This window comes from Lichenostomus cassidix, chromosome Z, assembly GCF_008360975.1.
Source record: "Lichenostomus cassidix isolate B80296 chromosome Z, HeHo_3.0, whole genome shotgun sequence".
Lineage (NCBI taxonomy): Eukaryota > Metazoa > Chordata > Aves > Passeriformes > Meliphagidae > Lichenostomus > Lichenostomus cassidix.
Genome location: NC_139511.1, coordinates 33,947,559 through 33,962,665, shown reverse-complemented (window position 1 = coordinate 33,962,665; position 15,107 = coordinate 33,947,559). Strand labels below are relative to the sequence as shown.

The 15,107-nt window shown below is 43.7% G+C and overlaps 1 protein-coding gene across 1 annotated transcript in view; it reads left to right on the top strand.

The window, feature by feature from the left end:
* Nucleotides 1-454: 454 nt before the first annotated feature.
* LOC146424679 (uncharacterized) overlaps nt 455-15,107 on the top strand; it is a 30,258-nt gene continuing 15,605 nt past the window's right edge. Inside the window, exons 1-4 of the mRNA XM_085042415.1 lie at nt 455-603; nt 4,159-4,331; nt 9,659-9,809; nt 11,081-11,268. Of these exons, the coding sequence (XP_084898541.1) occupies nt 4,308-4,331; nt 9,659-9,809; nt 11,081-11,268 (363 nt within the window). The 5' untranslated portion in view covers nt 455-603; nt 4,159-4,307. The remainder of the gene's footprint in view (nt 604-4,158; nt 4,332-9,658; nt 9,810-11,080; nt 11,269-15,107) is intronic.

Genomic DNA, 15,107 nt, shown 5'->3' with positions numbered 1-15,107 from the left:
CAAAGCCAAAATGACAAAGCTTTAATGGTATTAGGAAGAAAAAACAATAAATTTGTCTCTAGCCTTAGAGTCAAAAATACCAATCAGACTTGAGAGTGCAGAATAAAAAGGAAGGAGCACTGATTGATAACTCTCTAGGCATAAAGCTATCATAGCTGAGTCCAGATGCAAACACATCTTCCCTAATGGAAATATTATCACATTTGGTAGCAATTTTATTGCTAGCCACAGCTGTCTCCTGGCATACAAAATACAGTGAGTTCCTCCTGGAAGAGATATCTCCCTGAACATTCATGTGTATAAGGCTATCCAGTGTTTGGCGACAATCCAAGCTTGAGGCAGCCCTGCTTCTAGGTCTCTCCCCTGAAAACAGTTTTCATTCCTAATCTCTCCCCTGCACACACATGGATCTGTCTCAGGTGTGGTGTCTCTTTGTTTGCAGGTTTCATTTTTTCAAAGCTGGGACATTTCCTCAAGCAGCTTGCAGCAAGGCTGCTGGAGTGGTCTCCTCACCAGGAGCAAGCAGTGGGCAGGCGAAGGGAACAGAAACACCTTCAGGCAGTATTGCCACCAAATGCTCCATACCATAAAACAACAGCCCAGGTAACTATACTTTTGTCAGCACTTCTCTTGATTTCATGGATTAGTACAAGGAAGACAGGCCATACTAGAAAGATCAAGGGCTGTGATGACTAAGGAGTTAATTAGTGAGGTCTGAAGCTCTCAGTACTTTCCTGGCTCTTGCCAGCACTACTGCTGCTGTGGGGATGTGAGTAGGGCCGTACAGAGAAAGCCAGAAGGTGAAGCTGGGTGTGAAATCAGTGCCCGGCTGATGTTGTGGCATTCAGGGCCCAGGGAAGTGATTCCCTGAGGAGCCTCTCCTCGGAAAGTCAAAGTGTTGCTCTGACAGCCCTCCTTCTTTACCCTGCCGACACAACCATCCTGTTTATGCATTCCTCCTGGATGCCTGTATCCTGCTCTGCAAGGGTTTGGGTGGCTTCTTATCAAATTAATTTCCCATCTTTCAGAAGTTGTTATTCATTAGTAATGCAGAAAAGTTTCCCATGCACTACAATCTTTTAAATGGAATTGGCACTGACAGCAGTAAATGCCTTACACTGTTCCCTTCCCAGGAAGATGGTGTGTTGCCCCACTGCCAGTTTTCAGAAACATTTGAATTTCTCAAGTGAAATGTAATAGTAGGAAGATGCAGTCTGAGCTCAGAAATCAATGTCTGCTGCTAACTAAGCTGATCCTTTGGGAACTTATTGGTATGATCTAGCACAATGATAAACTGGGAGAAATTATGTGTGATCAGGTTTTGTAGAAAGCAGTTACATTATGATATTATTTACTGTTTATACAGCACCATAAAATAGTAAGAATTACTTGTCCCCACAAAAAGTATTTTGGTGTCAGTTAATTTTCCTCAGCATGCATACAGTTACAGCTTAAACCAGAATTAACATTACAGAAATCTCTTGCTTATTGCTAGCCTGTTATGGTGGAGTCTAAAGTATTTGCACTCAATGGTTTGTTTATAAACATTCTTGATCCTTTTTGCTCAAATGGGATAAAGACCTTACTTAAAATAAGTATTGTGTACTATTCCATCTTAGTTTACTTTATACAGTGTCAGGCTTCTATCCTAGATGTACACTGGAAACATACAGCAACTCCCAGCGTGACTCCTCAGTCCCCACTGGGTTAGCTACGCAAATTCATAGTAAGTGGTAAGCAGCCAAAAAGCACTTTAACCCTTTCAGAGGAGGTCCATAACCACGTTTCTTATGAATGAATATGGTCATTAGTTAATAATTGTATTTTTAATTTATTGCCTGCTTAGTGAGTGCAGAGTCAGTTAGAGAAGGAGAAAATAGTTTTTACATGAAACTTAGACTATTAAACAAGGAGACACTGCAGCATGCAGAAAATACTGCTCTTGGCTTTGCCATTTTCATGAAGGAAGGATGTGGCAAAAAGTAGCTTTTCCTACCACTTATAAAGTATAACATTTTGGTTTTGGGAGTTTTCTCTTTGAAACAACGGTTCGACATAAAAACTTTGAATTTCCTCCGAGATGTGCCGTAAGCCTGGTTAAGTGCCCTTTCATTTGTGAATCATGTTTCCTTTGGAGCCAACACGAGAAAGATCTCCAAGGCAGATGTGTGCTGTGTTGTGCTGTTTTTGGTTGGCTGCCGTGCAGAGGTGTATGTATTCTGCGGAGAAGGGTAGGGAGATTTCTTTTTTCCTTTTCAATAACTTAATCTGTGTGAGAGGTCAAGCCTCAGGGCTAAATGAGGTCTGTAGCACCTCCAGCATATGGATTGCCCAGAAGGCCTTTCGGAACTTCTTTTGGGTTGTCTGAATGTCTGAATGTTGGCACTTCTGGTCCACATCCCCTGCATCGTCCTGTCCAAAATACTTTTTGTTATATTTGTCGTATTTGCTATTTTCTGTATTTCCGTGCTTCTGGTGCTGATCTTGGCCAGTTTCCAAAAGGCAGCGTGGAATCTATTGCATGTGACAGGGATTGCCACCTGCCCGGGTCTTGTCAGACTTCCTGCGGATCGCCGCTGGAATAATCAGGTAGGAGTGGAAGTCTGAATTTTAATGAAGCTTTTAGACTAGACAACAGTGCTGTGAGAGATCCGACAAAAAAGAATCTTCCGCCATGGCTAGGGTTTGTGTAAGCATCAGGGCTTAACCTTCAGCTATGAAAAAGGAGAGGCTGATAACAGTGACATTGTCCTCCCTTTAGGAGGGCATTGGCATGTCCCTGGAGCATGTGTTACCTGCCTGCTTGCATGAGAACAGGCAGTTTGCCCCAGCACTTTAGGTTAATGGTTATGCATACTCTGCACCAAATCCCTTCCTTTGAGAGCAGGAATTCGCAGCTACAGCCTGAATTGCCGGAGCTCGATGCAGAGCAGGCAGGGATATGCCCATGCATGCCTGCAGGCCCCGGGCGGCTGGGGAAGCTGCCGTGCCTGGCCGCTGCCGCCTCTCCGTGCCCAGCCACGGAGCTCCGCCGCGGCAGCGCGGCCACGGAGCCAGCGGAGCCGGGAGGTCGGGCGGGGGACACGGCGGGGGACAGCCCGCTGCTGCCTTCCAGCCCTGCTTGCCTCTAATTTGCTTTTGCAGGGTAGCTCGCAGCCTGCCTCTGTTGTGCAGCCAGACAGACCGCACCGACAAAGCCTTGGCAGCAGCTCGGACCCTGCTCGTTCTCTCTTTGGAAGAGAAAACTAAACATCCTCCCTTCCTATACGAACGCCATGTTGGGGAGGAGGGGTGGTGAAACACCGGATTGCAAGAAGTGTCGACTCAGTATCAATTATGCTTTAGCTAAAAATAACAATAGAAAACATGACCCAACAGATAATCAGATGTGAATCCACAAGAATTACCAAAGATAGTTATGCTTAAGAAGATGTTACCAGGTCATGGTGACGCCCAGAGCCCCAAGTTAATCACACCTAGCTAACATGGGGGTTCTTCCATTTGGAAGAGCTGAAAGAAAAATAAGGCTGTCAACTTGTGAGGAAAAAAAAAAAAAATACATATACGTATAACTATACGTATACGTATACATATGCACATACACATACGCATATGCATATACATATACATATACATATGTACATATACATATACATATACATATACATATACATATACGTTACATCTTTAACACTTCATTCTCCTTAAAAAAATTCAGAAGCAGATTTTTTCTCAAGGTAAACCTGTCACAGGTCTAGGTCACATACTAGCTAAAAGGTTTTTGATCTCAGAGGTACCTTTTTTTTTTTTTTTTCCGCCAGCTGGCATTTGGGTGTTATGGAGCAGAGCCATGAGGACATATCAAAAGCAAACGGGGGGTTGAACAGCGGAGACAACCATCAGTAAAACTAACACTGTACAAAACCTGGGAAAATCCAGAGAGATTTCCTAAAATGAATTGCACAAACCAAACATCCTGCGGCTGAGGAAGTTTCTGCTGTACCATGCCTTACGAATCCACAAATATCACGGCAAAGATGCTGTGTTAGCTGGTGCTAATGAGTGCAAACATGAGTATAATCACTGGGAAATACTGCCGGTGTTTAAAAACAAACAAAAATCAGAGTGAAACAGAAAAACTCTCCTCTCCCTTTGCAGGACCTGTCTGGACAAGCTGCCAAATCCCTGCCTGCAGCAGCTCCCCATGGAAGCCTGATCCCAATTTCTTTTCCCCCCAATCCGTCTCCGAGGTGGGAGCTCAGACACTCCACTTATCTTCACTGATTCCCTCTCTGCCACCATCTGAGATGCGAGTGAGTGCCGGAGGGAAGGTTGCGAGTCCTCTTTCTTTCCCTGATATCTGCTGCCTGGGTGATTTAGCACATCTGCCTTTTTTTGGTCCCTGATGGATGTTAGCCCTGCTTTCTTTATAAAATATTCTTAATTCCTACCTGCAAATGTTTTTGGGTTTTTTCCCGTTTTCATGTTATTATGATTATCCAGTAGGTTAGATGAAAAACTGCTGCATTCTGATTGTTTTCTCTTCATCCACTGGGAAATACCCCTTTCCCAACAGCTTAGTTGTTACCTGCACAACTGACTGGAGTTTGCTCGTGTGGATGACTGCAGTTGTCCTTTCGTCCCAGAGTCATCCTATAGACGCTTGCATTGTCCCTAGTCTTTTTTTTATTTTTTTTCCCGTCTCATTGTCCCCATGATATGGCACTAAGTTTAAGGGACGATATTTTTGTTTCCTTCTGCATCTGCCAAAATGACTCATATAGTTCCTGAGTCTATAGATGATGCATTTTTCATCCACTAAGTAGGACACTCCTGACAACCCTTCTCCTTCTGACAGCAGACCACTGTGCTAAGCAGCAATCTGTCGTCTGCTGGTTTGGGCAGCCATCCTGAAGAAGTGCTCTGGCACACACTGGGAGCAAGGACGGTGATGTGCAACTGCTAGGATATATCCTACTTGGGGTTTGTCATGTGAGGAGAGCTCTTCTGTGTGTCCATGTTTCTGAGTACTCTGGGATATGCTGGTCTTGCTGGGGAGATGCAGCTGGTCAGGTGAGTGGGACACTGGGCTGCCGTCAGACTTGGCCAGCATGGATGTGTCTGTCAGGGAGATGCAGTTGATAAGGGCAGGAAATGAGGCTCACAAGTCAAGTGGTGTCAGGAAGTCTGCAGTAGGCGCTAGAAGAGATCCTCGTCCCTGAGCACTGCTCTAGTGGCTTGAACCATGGCATGAGTGAAAATCAGATATGACCTCTCCTGGAAATGTTTAAAGTGCAAAGAACTAATTTCTGTTCATCCTTTAGACTCCATTGCCTCTTGTAGGACTCTGGTCCAATACGTGTGCTCTGTGTTTCTTTCTGGAAACTATACAGCTGCCCAGTTATGTGATGAGACACCTATGGATATGCCTGTTTTCATGCACTATTAGGTCTTTGTAGGGCCAAAATTCTCTCTGTCTCTTACTGTAAAGTTATTGCACAGTTTTGGTAGATTGAAAACATCAATCACAGATGTCAAATTACAAAAGGAAATAATTTTAATATGTGTTGAATGAAATCCCCCTCTCCTATTTTATGCATTTCTAGATCTACTGCGCCATAGTTTTCAAGTTTCTCTGTTTTATTTCTTTTATTTTACTATGTGACAGTTTTACTGAGAACACAATGTACTTCAGACTGCCTGCCCTTATTAAAAATCAGTAGATTTTTCACCCACACTTTTCTTCCTTTGCTTATCTGCAGAGCAGATGCAGACCTGTTTGCTTAAATCAAGGCTTGCAATTCACCAGAACATCAAAAGAGCAGCCCCTATCACTTCAGTCAGTTTTATTATTGCACCTTGTCTCCATGATCTCCACTGCATTCTTGCTGCAAAAGGAGGTGTCTTTATCACTTCCCTTCCTTTCCTTCTGCTCTTAGTGGAATCTGCCTTAGCAATCAGAATAATAATGATTTATCTCCAAGGGAATGTGAATGCAAGCCAAGTTCCCTTGGTACAGGGAAATCAGTTTGGTATTGTTTACTCATCCCCTGTGGATTCACCAGATGGCATCAGACAGCATAATTTGGAATCTGTGCTCAAAAGAGAGGCAAGGCTGGAGCTGCAGGAATTGATAATTTAAAATCACCAGGAACAGTTCAATCTTTTTTTGAGGATATGGCATGTCTTTCATCTTTGTCATAGAACATGCAAGGAACCAAAACATTTTGTAGCACACCTGGACACCTAACGTGTTAAGTAAACCATTTTTGCTGTGGTCATTTATGAATTATTTTGGCTGCTCTTCTAATAACTTCTTCCTCTGGAGAGAATGCTTTTCCTGGGCTGGAGTGAAGGTCCTGAGCAGGTCAGCAGAGAAGAGGCAGTGGGAAATGAAGCATTGCAGCTGTTTCCTTCTAGGCTAGCACTGCTTCAACTCAGTAAATAAAGGATTTAGGTTTCTGTTCTTTAAATATCCCAAGCATAAATTATTCACTCAAAATACATGTCAAAGAAGAAGCACTAGGAAAACAGAAGTGGAAAGCCTTAGCAGAGCCTGACCCAGCTACAGCTTTCGGACCACAGCACAAAGCACTCAGTGTAGCCTGATGTCCCAGCCCTGAGGGATGGAGGAGATGATCTAATCATTCTTGTCCACCTTGTTTCTGTGATTTTATTATTTGAATTGTTTTCAGGCCAGATACTAAACCAACATAAGCTTTTCTGTAATGAATTCTGCTGCATTGATTTAGAGCTGCTGAGTGTCTGGCCTTTGAGAACTGCTTTAACCTTTAGAATATTGATTTCTCCTTTTATTTTCCTTGGTGCTGGAAACAAGCCCCTTTGTCAGGACCCTGGTTGTGCAATATGTAAAAATGTGGTGGTGCCATGATTTGTAAAAATGAACGACTGAAGGGGTGAAAAGTTCAGCAGTCTTTGCTACATCACTGCATAATCATTGTAAAAGGGGGCATGGCCTCCAAAAATCACTTGACAGCAGTGTTTGCCAGGTGGGATGCATTCTGCTGCAGATGAAGGACCAGAACAAGAGGTGAGGAGCAGGCACAGAAACTCAGAGGAGTGGGTCAGAGGGCCCAGGCCGGGCTCGGGGCATTGATGGGAAGGACATGCAGACTTTTTTGGGTAGCTGCCCACTCAGGAGAGTCCTCCCTCACAGGTCTCATTGCCTCTGACCTTTCCTTCCTGGAATCATTGCCTGCTGCATCCACTCTCCTCCCTTCTCCCTGCAGCTGTCCTCCTTTCAGGTCTTCAGCTCAGCCCCAGCTGTCAAGTCCCTGAGGTCCCCTGGGAAATGTCTGGAGAAGACAGAACCATTAGCTGAAAATACTGCTCGTGGCAGAGGACAGTCTATAAAGGTAAAAGAAGTGTGAGGATCAGGAGCATAAAAATAGTTTGCAAAGCACTGGTGGTGCTGATCTGCCAGCCAGATAACTTCCCAGAAGGCATCCAGGAGGGTGGTAGATGCTGCCACCCCAAAGGTGAAGTCTGGTTCTTGAAGGATAGTGTTCGTCCTGGTTCTCAGAGGGACAGTGCTGAGCTGCATCCTCACTGTTGAGAGACCCAGAAAGAGCCATTGAAGGGAAAGGAGAAGGAGAGGGGCAGACCACCTGCTGTACCACCATGCCAGCAGCTGCAGAAGCTGTTGAAAATTTTTGGAGACACAAATGATGCACAGATTTATCATGTGACAGAGCCACCGGGATCAAAGAGTCCAGATCAGGAGCCCCAGCCAGTCCCCAGTCCTTGTGACTTCAGAGATGGCAGGCCCAGCCAAAAGAGTGTCTGATGCAGATCTGACTTTCTTGAAGATGCTGATTTAAGTGATAGATCATCATCCCCCCCACACGCTCTGTCACAAGTGGTTGGTTTCCTAAAGAGAATGCCTATGCTTGCCTCTGGACCATCCCAGGGGAGACTGTTGCAGGAGCAAGTACTACCTTGTGCTGTCCGTCCTATGGTTATCTGTGTTGATAACAGTGATAAATAATGTGTTTTCTTAGCAAGAAGTCAAAATCAGAACCAAGAGTCTACCTCCTGTCTGTAACCTTCTGTGTCCTCATTTTGTAACTGATGAGTAAAAAAGTGAGCTTTTGCTTGATTTCAGTGCTGAATTATCATTCATTAAAAGTTTATAGTGCAGAAAAGACACCTGAAAGATCTCATACATTCCAACCAGTTTTTGACATATTCATTAGGCATAGAGCGACGTACATATTTATATGTGAGCACAGTACGTATTTGGATATTTAGCTGCCAGGGAAAGGGTGTGATTTTGTTCACATGCAATGGTTGTCCCGCATGTTAATATACAGATTTAAGCAATGGAATGTCACGATGACTTTGAAAGACATACGTGGTACAGCTTGGTTAACCATCAGAGAAAACCTGCTCTTCTCCTTGTGGGAAGAGCGTGCCAAGGGTACAGGGCTCACACAACCTTCAGACATCTTTTGCGTTGTGGTTTTTCCAGCTCATTCAGTCCTGGTGGCCTCGCAGGAGTGGGGTTTGCTGTGCTAAAACTGATGCAGTAGTTTTTGCCACTGTCTGGATCTGGTTCCTACTGCAGATGGGCAAAAAGAAATGCAGGAGGTGGTGCAGCAGTTCCTTCCCCAGTGCTGTGCTGACTTGCGGTCCGTGGGGCTTTCTGTGGCTAGCAGGCTGGTGTGGTGTTCCTGCTTTTTGAGGGCACAGGGTGGAGGGGCTGCCGGGCAGCACTGTAGCCACAGCAGGCTGGTGCTTGGGGATCTGAGGCAGCACCTTCCAGCCAGCCTGGCAGTGGGAGCCTGGGAGAGCAGCCTGCTCCAGCCTGGGATGCAGGCACCCGTGCACAGGCAGTCATCCATCCTGTATTGATTTCCAGGTCTTGGTACTTTCACCGGTGTTTCCTGTCTCCTCACTGAGGCCTCAGGCATTTGGACATGCTCAGCTACATCTTTTTTATGGCCTTTCATCTGCAGGGTAGACCAATGCCCTGCTCATTCTGGCTCACTTGTGCTCTTGACATTTAAGTATGTGAGTAATGAGGCAAGTGAGCCACAGCATCAGGGTGAGCTCTAACTGAGCCCTGGCAGTGCAGGTCTGACCCGTAACTGCAGGGAAGCCAGTTCTTACCACCTGGAGCTCTTCCCAGCACAGTGGATTCCAGTTTGCAAAGCACTCTCTGGTTTAGGAGTTACCTTGGGGATGCTGTGAAATATCTCACTCAGGCACTTCCTTTCAGTGCTTTGAAATACCCAATTCTCACAGAAGCCAATTGCCTATAATGCAAGGCAGCTGGGAATCTGGAATTACCTCCTCTAATCTGCTTCTCTATTCTAATGTGCCCCCTAGCAGAATAAAGTCCAGAGAGGTGGGTAGTACAGAGTGATGTGCCAGTTATACACTCCCCAGAAATTCCCCACTGCTTCTTGCACAGCAGCCTTCCAAGCTATTACTATCATGAGACTAATGCAAAGTGACCTTTTCTGTCTTTTTTGAAGTTGGGGGTGTATTGTTTGGGGTTTTGGGTTGATTTTGTTTTTGGGGGGTGGGGCATGGGATTGTTTTGATTTGTTTAGTTTTTCATATTTTTCTGTATAATAACCTGCAGCAAATCTCACCTTAATTTAACCCAGATTCCTGATATGGATAAAAAAAGAACCCAAGCCACTTTTTCCCACCCTCTGCTATTCTTGATACCTATAGTAGTGTCCTGCTGGCATCAATTGCATCTTGCTTGATGTATTGTTTACTGCCAGAAATTGTAGACTATCAGACAAGAGAAAGGCATTGGCCAGCTGTTTCTTCAGGTATGTTGTCATCACCAAACCATTGCATGAAAGTCATGGAAGTTACATAGTACAAAATACTATATGTTTAATATTTCTACTACTCTCCATTAAACTGTCTTTCCACCAAAGCTAAGCACTTAGCAGTACACGTGCTTCTTTCCTGGCATGGTGTGAGCTGATCTCCTCTCAGGAAAGCTGTTATCCACATGAGCTCAAAATGTGCCCAGTGTACTGTAAGCACACAGGCTTCTGTCACAGGTACGTTATATATATTATAGAACCATTTCTATGCAGCCAAAAGGAAATTAGCAAATGTGTTGGGAAAGACAGCTTGACATGACTACTACCTTATAGGTGCATTTTATTCTGTAAGTATGTCCACGTTTCAAACATTTTAGACTAGAGAATGAGTACAGACACTGCTAGAAGTGGATTGCACTCAGAATTGCATTATTGCAGGAACTCTTTCCTATAATGAAACCTTTTTCTATAACGTTACCTATAAGAAAAAGAATTACTATATACTTATTTCATTTAGGTCTAAAATGTGAAGATTTATAACAGCTGTGACAACCTTAAATTATGTCTTCCAAAAGCATAACTGATTTGTATACCTAGTACTGTGGGAAGTCTTACTAACATAGTCAATAATCTGATCATCAGCAAAAAGTTCATATCCAAGCCTGAAATCAGGAGGAGGAAATCTACTCATCAACTTGTGTTGGTGGTTTCAAGATTGTCTTGATTATTTTAAGTCCAATCCTAAAAAAACGGCTGAGAATTTTCAGCTTGCATTAAAATCTGAGAAGTCAGTGCTCAGGGCTGTGCAAGAGCAGGCCTGAGAAAAGAACAATTACAAGTGTTGAATGCCAAATCCCTCACTGCAATAGTTGATCTGGGATTGAACCTGCTTGCACCACACATCAGTTTTGCTACAACACAGTGAAGCAAAAGAGCTTGTCAAGACAAATGTGCAGCAATATGCCATGTGAGAGAGGCCAAAGTACATGTTAAAGCACATCTTTCTGGCTGCCAGGAGCACTGCATAATTATTTGAGAGTGCTGTGCAGAGTCTTGCTAAACAGGTCTCTCTCATTTTACCCATTAAATATGCTGAATCCCATGACTGGGCTGTTTGTTGCCTTGAAAAATGCAAGGGCTGTTAGTGAAATCTGATTTCTCCTCTCCTTCTTGCCTGCAGACCATGTCCTTAACATGTTCTGAAGCAAACATATGTAGTTAATTCTGTACTGTTTGTAATACTGAATTCTCTGCTTCTGTGAAATCAGGTCCTCCGACTTCAGTTCTGCATTCAGCTGCCATCCTGGGTGTTTTGTGGGATGTGTCAGCAGACAGGGCTACCTGGGTCTCTGAGGCATCCCTGCTGTCTGCACAGCAGCAATTGTGTACACCTGAAGAACAGTCTTCAGCTTCAGAGCCAAGAGCAGGTTGCAGCTCCTCCCATAAACATGTCCAGGTCAGCCGCAGGTCTGTATTTTCTCTACAGGGAGTGGTTTTCCCCCACACTTTGTCCCAGTTTTGTCTCTTGCAAGGAATTTACTTGACTGGGATAAAAAATTGATTGTCTTTACTAGACGTCCTTTGACATTAATATTTAAATGAGAACAAAAATGAGAAGGAGGGAATTCAGGAGGGGGCATGACACAGGTCTACCTGTAAGGGAACCAGGCAGCTCCATAGCTTGGTCTTGTGCTTAATATCGCTTGTATCATACACAGAAACATCCTCTGGAGTGAGGTCTAGAGTTCAGGTCTCTCAGATTTATCCCTAAACTTAACTCTTCTATTTCTTTCTGTACTGTACAAGATCTCAATATTGCACCAAGGAGCACTAGATTGAACTGTTTTTCAGAATAGGGTTAAAGATGGTGGATTCTGGCAGCCCTGACCCATATTTAGCCTCTGGAGTGTGATGACATTTCACATGTTTTCAGTGCTCAATGCTTGGTTTTGCACCTCTGTGAAGTGAGTGTTTTGCATTGCCAGTCTGAGGCACCGAGGACTTCCAGAACACTGTTTCAGCAGCCACAGGACATAACATGAAACTATTGATCCTTTTGCAGGAGTCAAGTATTTAAAAATTGAAGCACTTCAGTTCTGCACATCTTTGCTGCATCTAGCCCACGGCCTTGTCTTTGCAAACTTACAGTTTTCACAAAAGTTTCATTTTTAATGTAAAATATTAAATAAAACAATTAACAATTTCTACAGTTACAGTCATTGGGTAAACAACCCTGAATTGAAATGCACTTGGGAAAACTCTCATGTTTCTGTAGGTGCCAATTTTCCAGTTTTCATAAGATTAGGTAAACACAAAGCATGCAGATTAGGTACATTGTGAGCAGTACAGCTCTGCTGGGGTGCAGGGCTGTGCATCCATGCCACAGGGAAAAGAATATGGCCCATTAGGATGTTTTCAGCCAAAACATGTGTTTATAAATTTTGATACGTAATTCTTAATAGTCCGCTAAGTTTGCTTGTTGTTATACCACTGAAACATGAACTGATACCAAGAACATCACTTTCACTTTACATCAAAGGAAGAATTTGCCCTCAAAGCAACATATTCATTACCTGAAGTGTTTGTGCTTCTGTGTCCTGCTTAAATATCTCTGGATTTTGGAGGAAACTTTTATTTCCCATTGCTTAATTTTTGGGTGTTTTTCTAGCAAAGTCTGGCCTCCATGTAGACATGAAAGTTTTCCTTAACCCATGCATTTGGAACAAGGAGACCAATTTCTGCTCAACTCACCAATCCTTTCACTCCTGGAGGGTTAGTTATGTTCACTACTTTTATTCTTAGGGGCTGCAGAGATGTGTAGCAAGCAGAGCTGGAGTACTCCATCTGCTTTGTGAGAACAAGAGTAGTGATGCTGATGGAATCCCACCATCAGGAGAGTCAGCAACAAGCACCCTTTCCTAACCAGCTCTTGTGCCATAAGGACAATGTGCAACGTTCAAGCTGCTCTGTGGAAGTGAAGGCAATTTACCACCATCAACGCCTCATACTGTGTGTTAGAAATATCCTGTCATTCTCCTAACAGAACCAGCCTGCTTCAGCTTTGAAAATGTGTGTCAGCAGGCCTGAAGTTAGTGTAAAGCTTTTCTCTCTTTCACAAGTAAGCTGAATTAAATGGATAGTCATACACTACTGGAAAATCCATAGATCTCCATGGGGTTCTTTGATGGCTGCTTAAATCCTCTCTGTTAGACTGTCTGAGTTCAGAAGCACAGATCTCATAGACCTCTGCAGAGAGAGAAGGACAGAAATAGACCACATTTAAAAAAAAAGGGTAATTTCCACTGTTAGTTGGTTATCCGTTCGTGTGGTCATGATCTGTCACACAGGAAATAACCCACTTTCTGTAAATAGCCTACTTCTGTAGGCAGGTTAGTGGCCACAAGATCTGACTGGAAATGAAATGACTATCTACCTCCATCAGTGGCCAAATGACTGACCAATGGCCTCTTGGCCTCTCTTTAGGGTAGTTTTTCCCTTTGTAAAATAGGAATAATAATTATAATAATAATGATGATAATAATAATAATAATACTTGTCTCCTTTGTAAAAGGCCTTTTTGATCCAGTGATGAAAAACACTATCCAAAGTTAGAAATAATTGTTTCTTATTGTCTGAGAGCAATCATACTTCTTCATAGCTTTGGAGAATCAGAGTATTTGTAGCTTTAGGGAATTACTTTCAAGCAGAAATCCCCTTATTTCTGACACTGTTTTTCAAAGTGTGTCTACAGCTTTGTGACAGGAGCCGGGATTTATTTGAGGGCATGGCTAGTTTAATCCAATATCTAATGGAAGTTCATCTTTCATGAAAAATAGTGGTTGGAGGTATTGGTCTTTTAAGAGAATCAGAGACCCCAGACAAGAAAGGAGGAGGAAGTATCTAATACACCTTCAGACTATTTATGGAGACCACTACCCTGTGTGATTTTGACCTTCTCCTTTTTGGCAGTGTCCTGGTGTTGTACCTGGCTGTTCTCAGATCCGAGGTACCTGTGGCAAGGTGAGTTTAGGTGAGTTCCTTGGGACTTCTCCTCTTGTCTGTGGAGGACCATGTCAATGATGCTGTTCAGTTAGACCCAGCTGGGATCTGCTGCTCTCCTTCATGGCAGGGTCCATATGTCCCTCCTAATCCAGTGCTTAGCGCAATGCTCCCTGGATCCTTAAGTGGACTGCTGGGGGAGACAGGCAAATCCCAGCCAAGGGTGAAAGTCTGCGATGGCATCTTTTTGCTCCCTGGTGGTAACAGCAAAGGCAGGGCTTCTTTCCTTGCAACTGCATAAGAGGGATGCATGCATCTCTCTGTGGATAACAAGGACTGGAGCAAGATAGGGGATGGTGGAGCAAGATAGGGGATGCAGGAAATAGTACAAGAAACTGTGAAATAAATCACTTTGGAGCTTAAGGGCTCCCCTTCTGCTGGACTTCAAGGTGGCAGTTTGGCATGGCCCCAGCCCTGCCTTCATGCTGCCTCAGGCATCTGGCTGTGATGGGGAGGGCCACCAACAGAGGCTACGGATTTGAAATGGCTTCTCTGTGGAAGAGACATTTTAGTCTTTGATGGATGTGTGAAAGGTATGAGGATACGGTGATGATTACCTTCTGTTCCATTAGTGAGTGACGAGGGAGGATATTAAATGGCAGATATTAAGCTTAAACATTTAAATGTCTGCAGGATTGGATAACTTCCAGGAATTGGCCAAAGAGCTTTCTGAACCATTAATGTCGACAGTGAAAAATAAAAAATGGAACAGTGAAGACATTGAAAAGGGTTGGAAAAAAGCCAATCTTTTAAAAGAGTAAATGGAATGAGTGGAGCAGTATTGCTCTTGAACCTGACATCCATCATGGGAGGGAATGGAGTGGCTGATACAGGATGCAATCAACAGAGTGAAGGGTCTTAGCCTCCATCACAGGCTGATTATAAACCAATAGTAATTGGTACTATACAAAATGACTGCAGCCCCTGACTGAATGAATTAAGGAACTGGGGAACTGTGGGGTGGAAAAGCTATCATACATGGGCAACTGTTGTCCATTTGCAGCTGAACCTGAAAGAATCTGCTGTACGCATGGCACCCTTCAACACAGTGTTTCTCTGAAAGGAACCTGAAATTGTCACAAGGCAAGTGTGGGACTGACTTCACTGCTTGGCATGATGCTAAGGAGTTTTATGAACAGGTTAGCTAAATATGCTGAGCTAGGCTGCTTATCTGTCACTGAAATGTATATTTCAGAGCCACCAACTGTCAGATTTTGAAATAAAGAATATATGCCA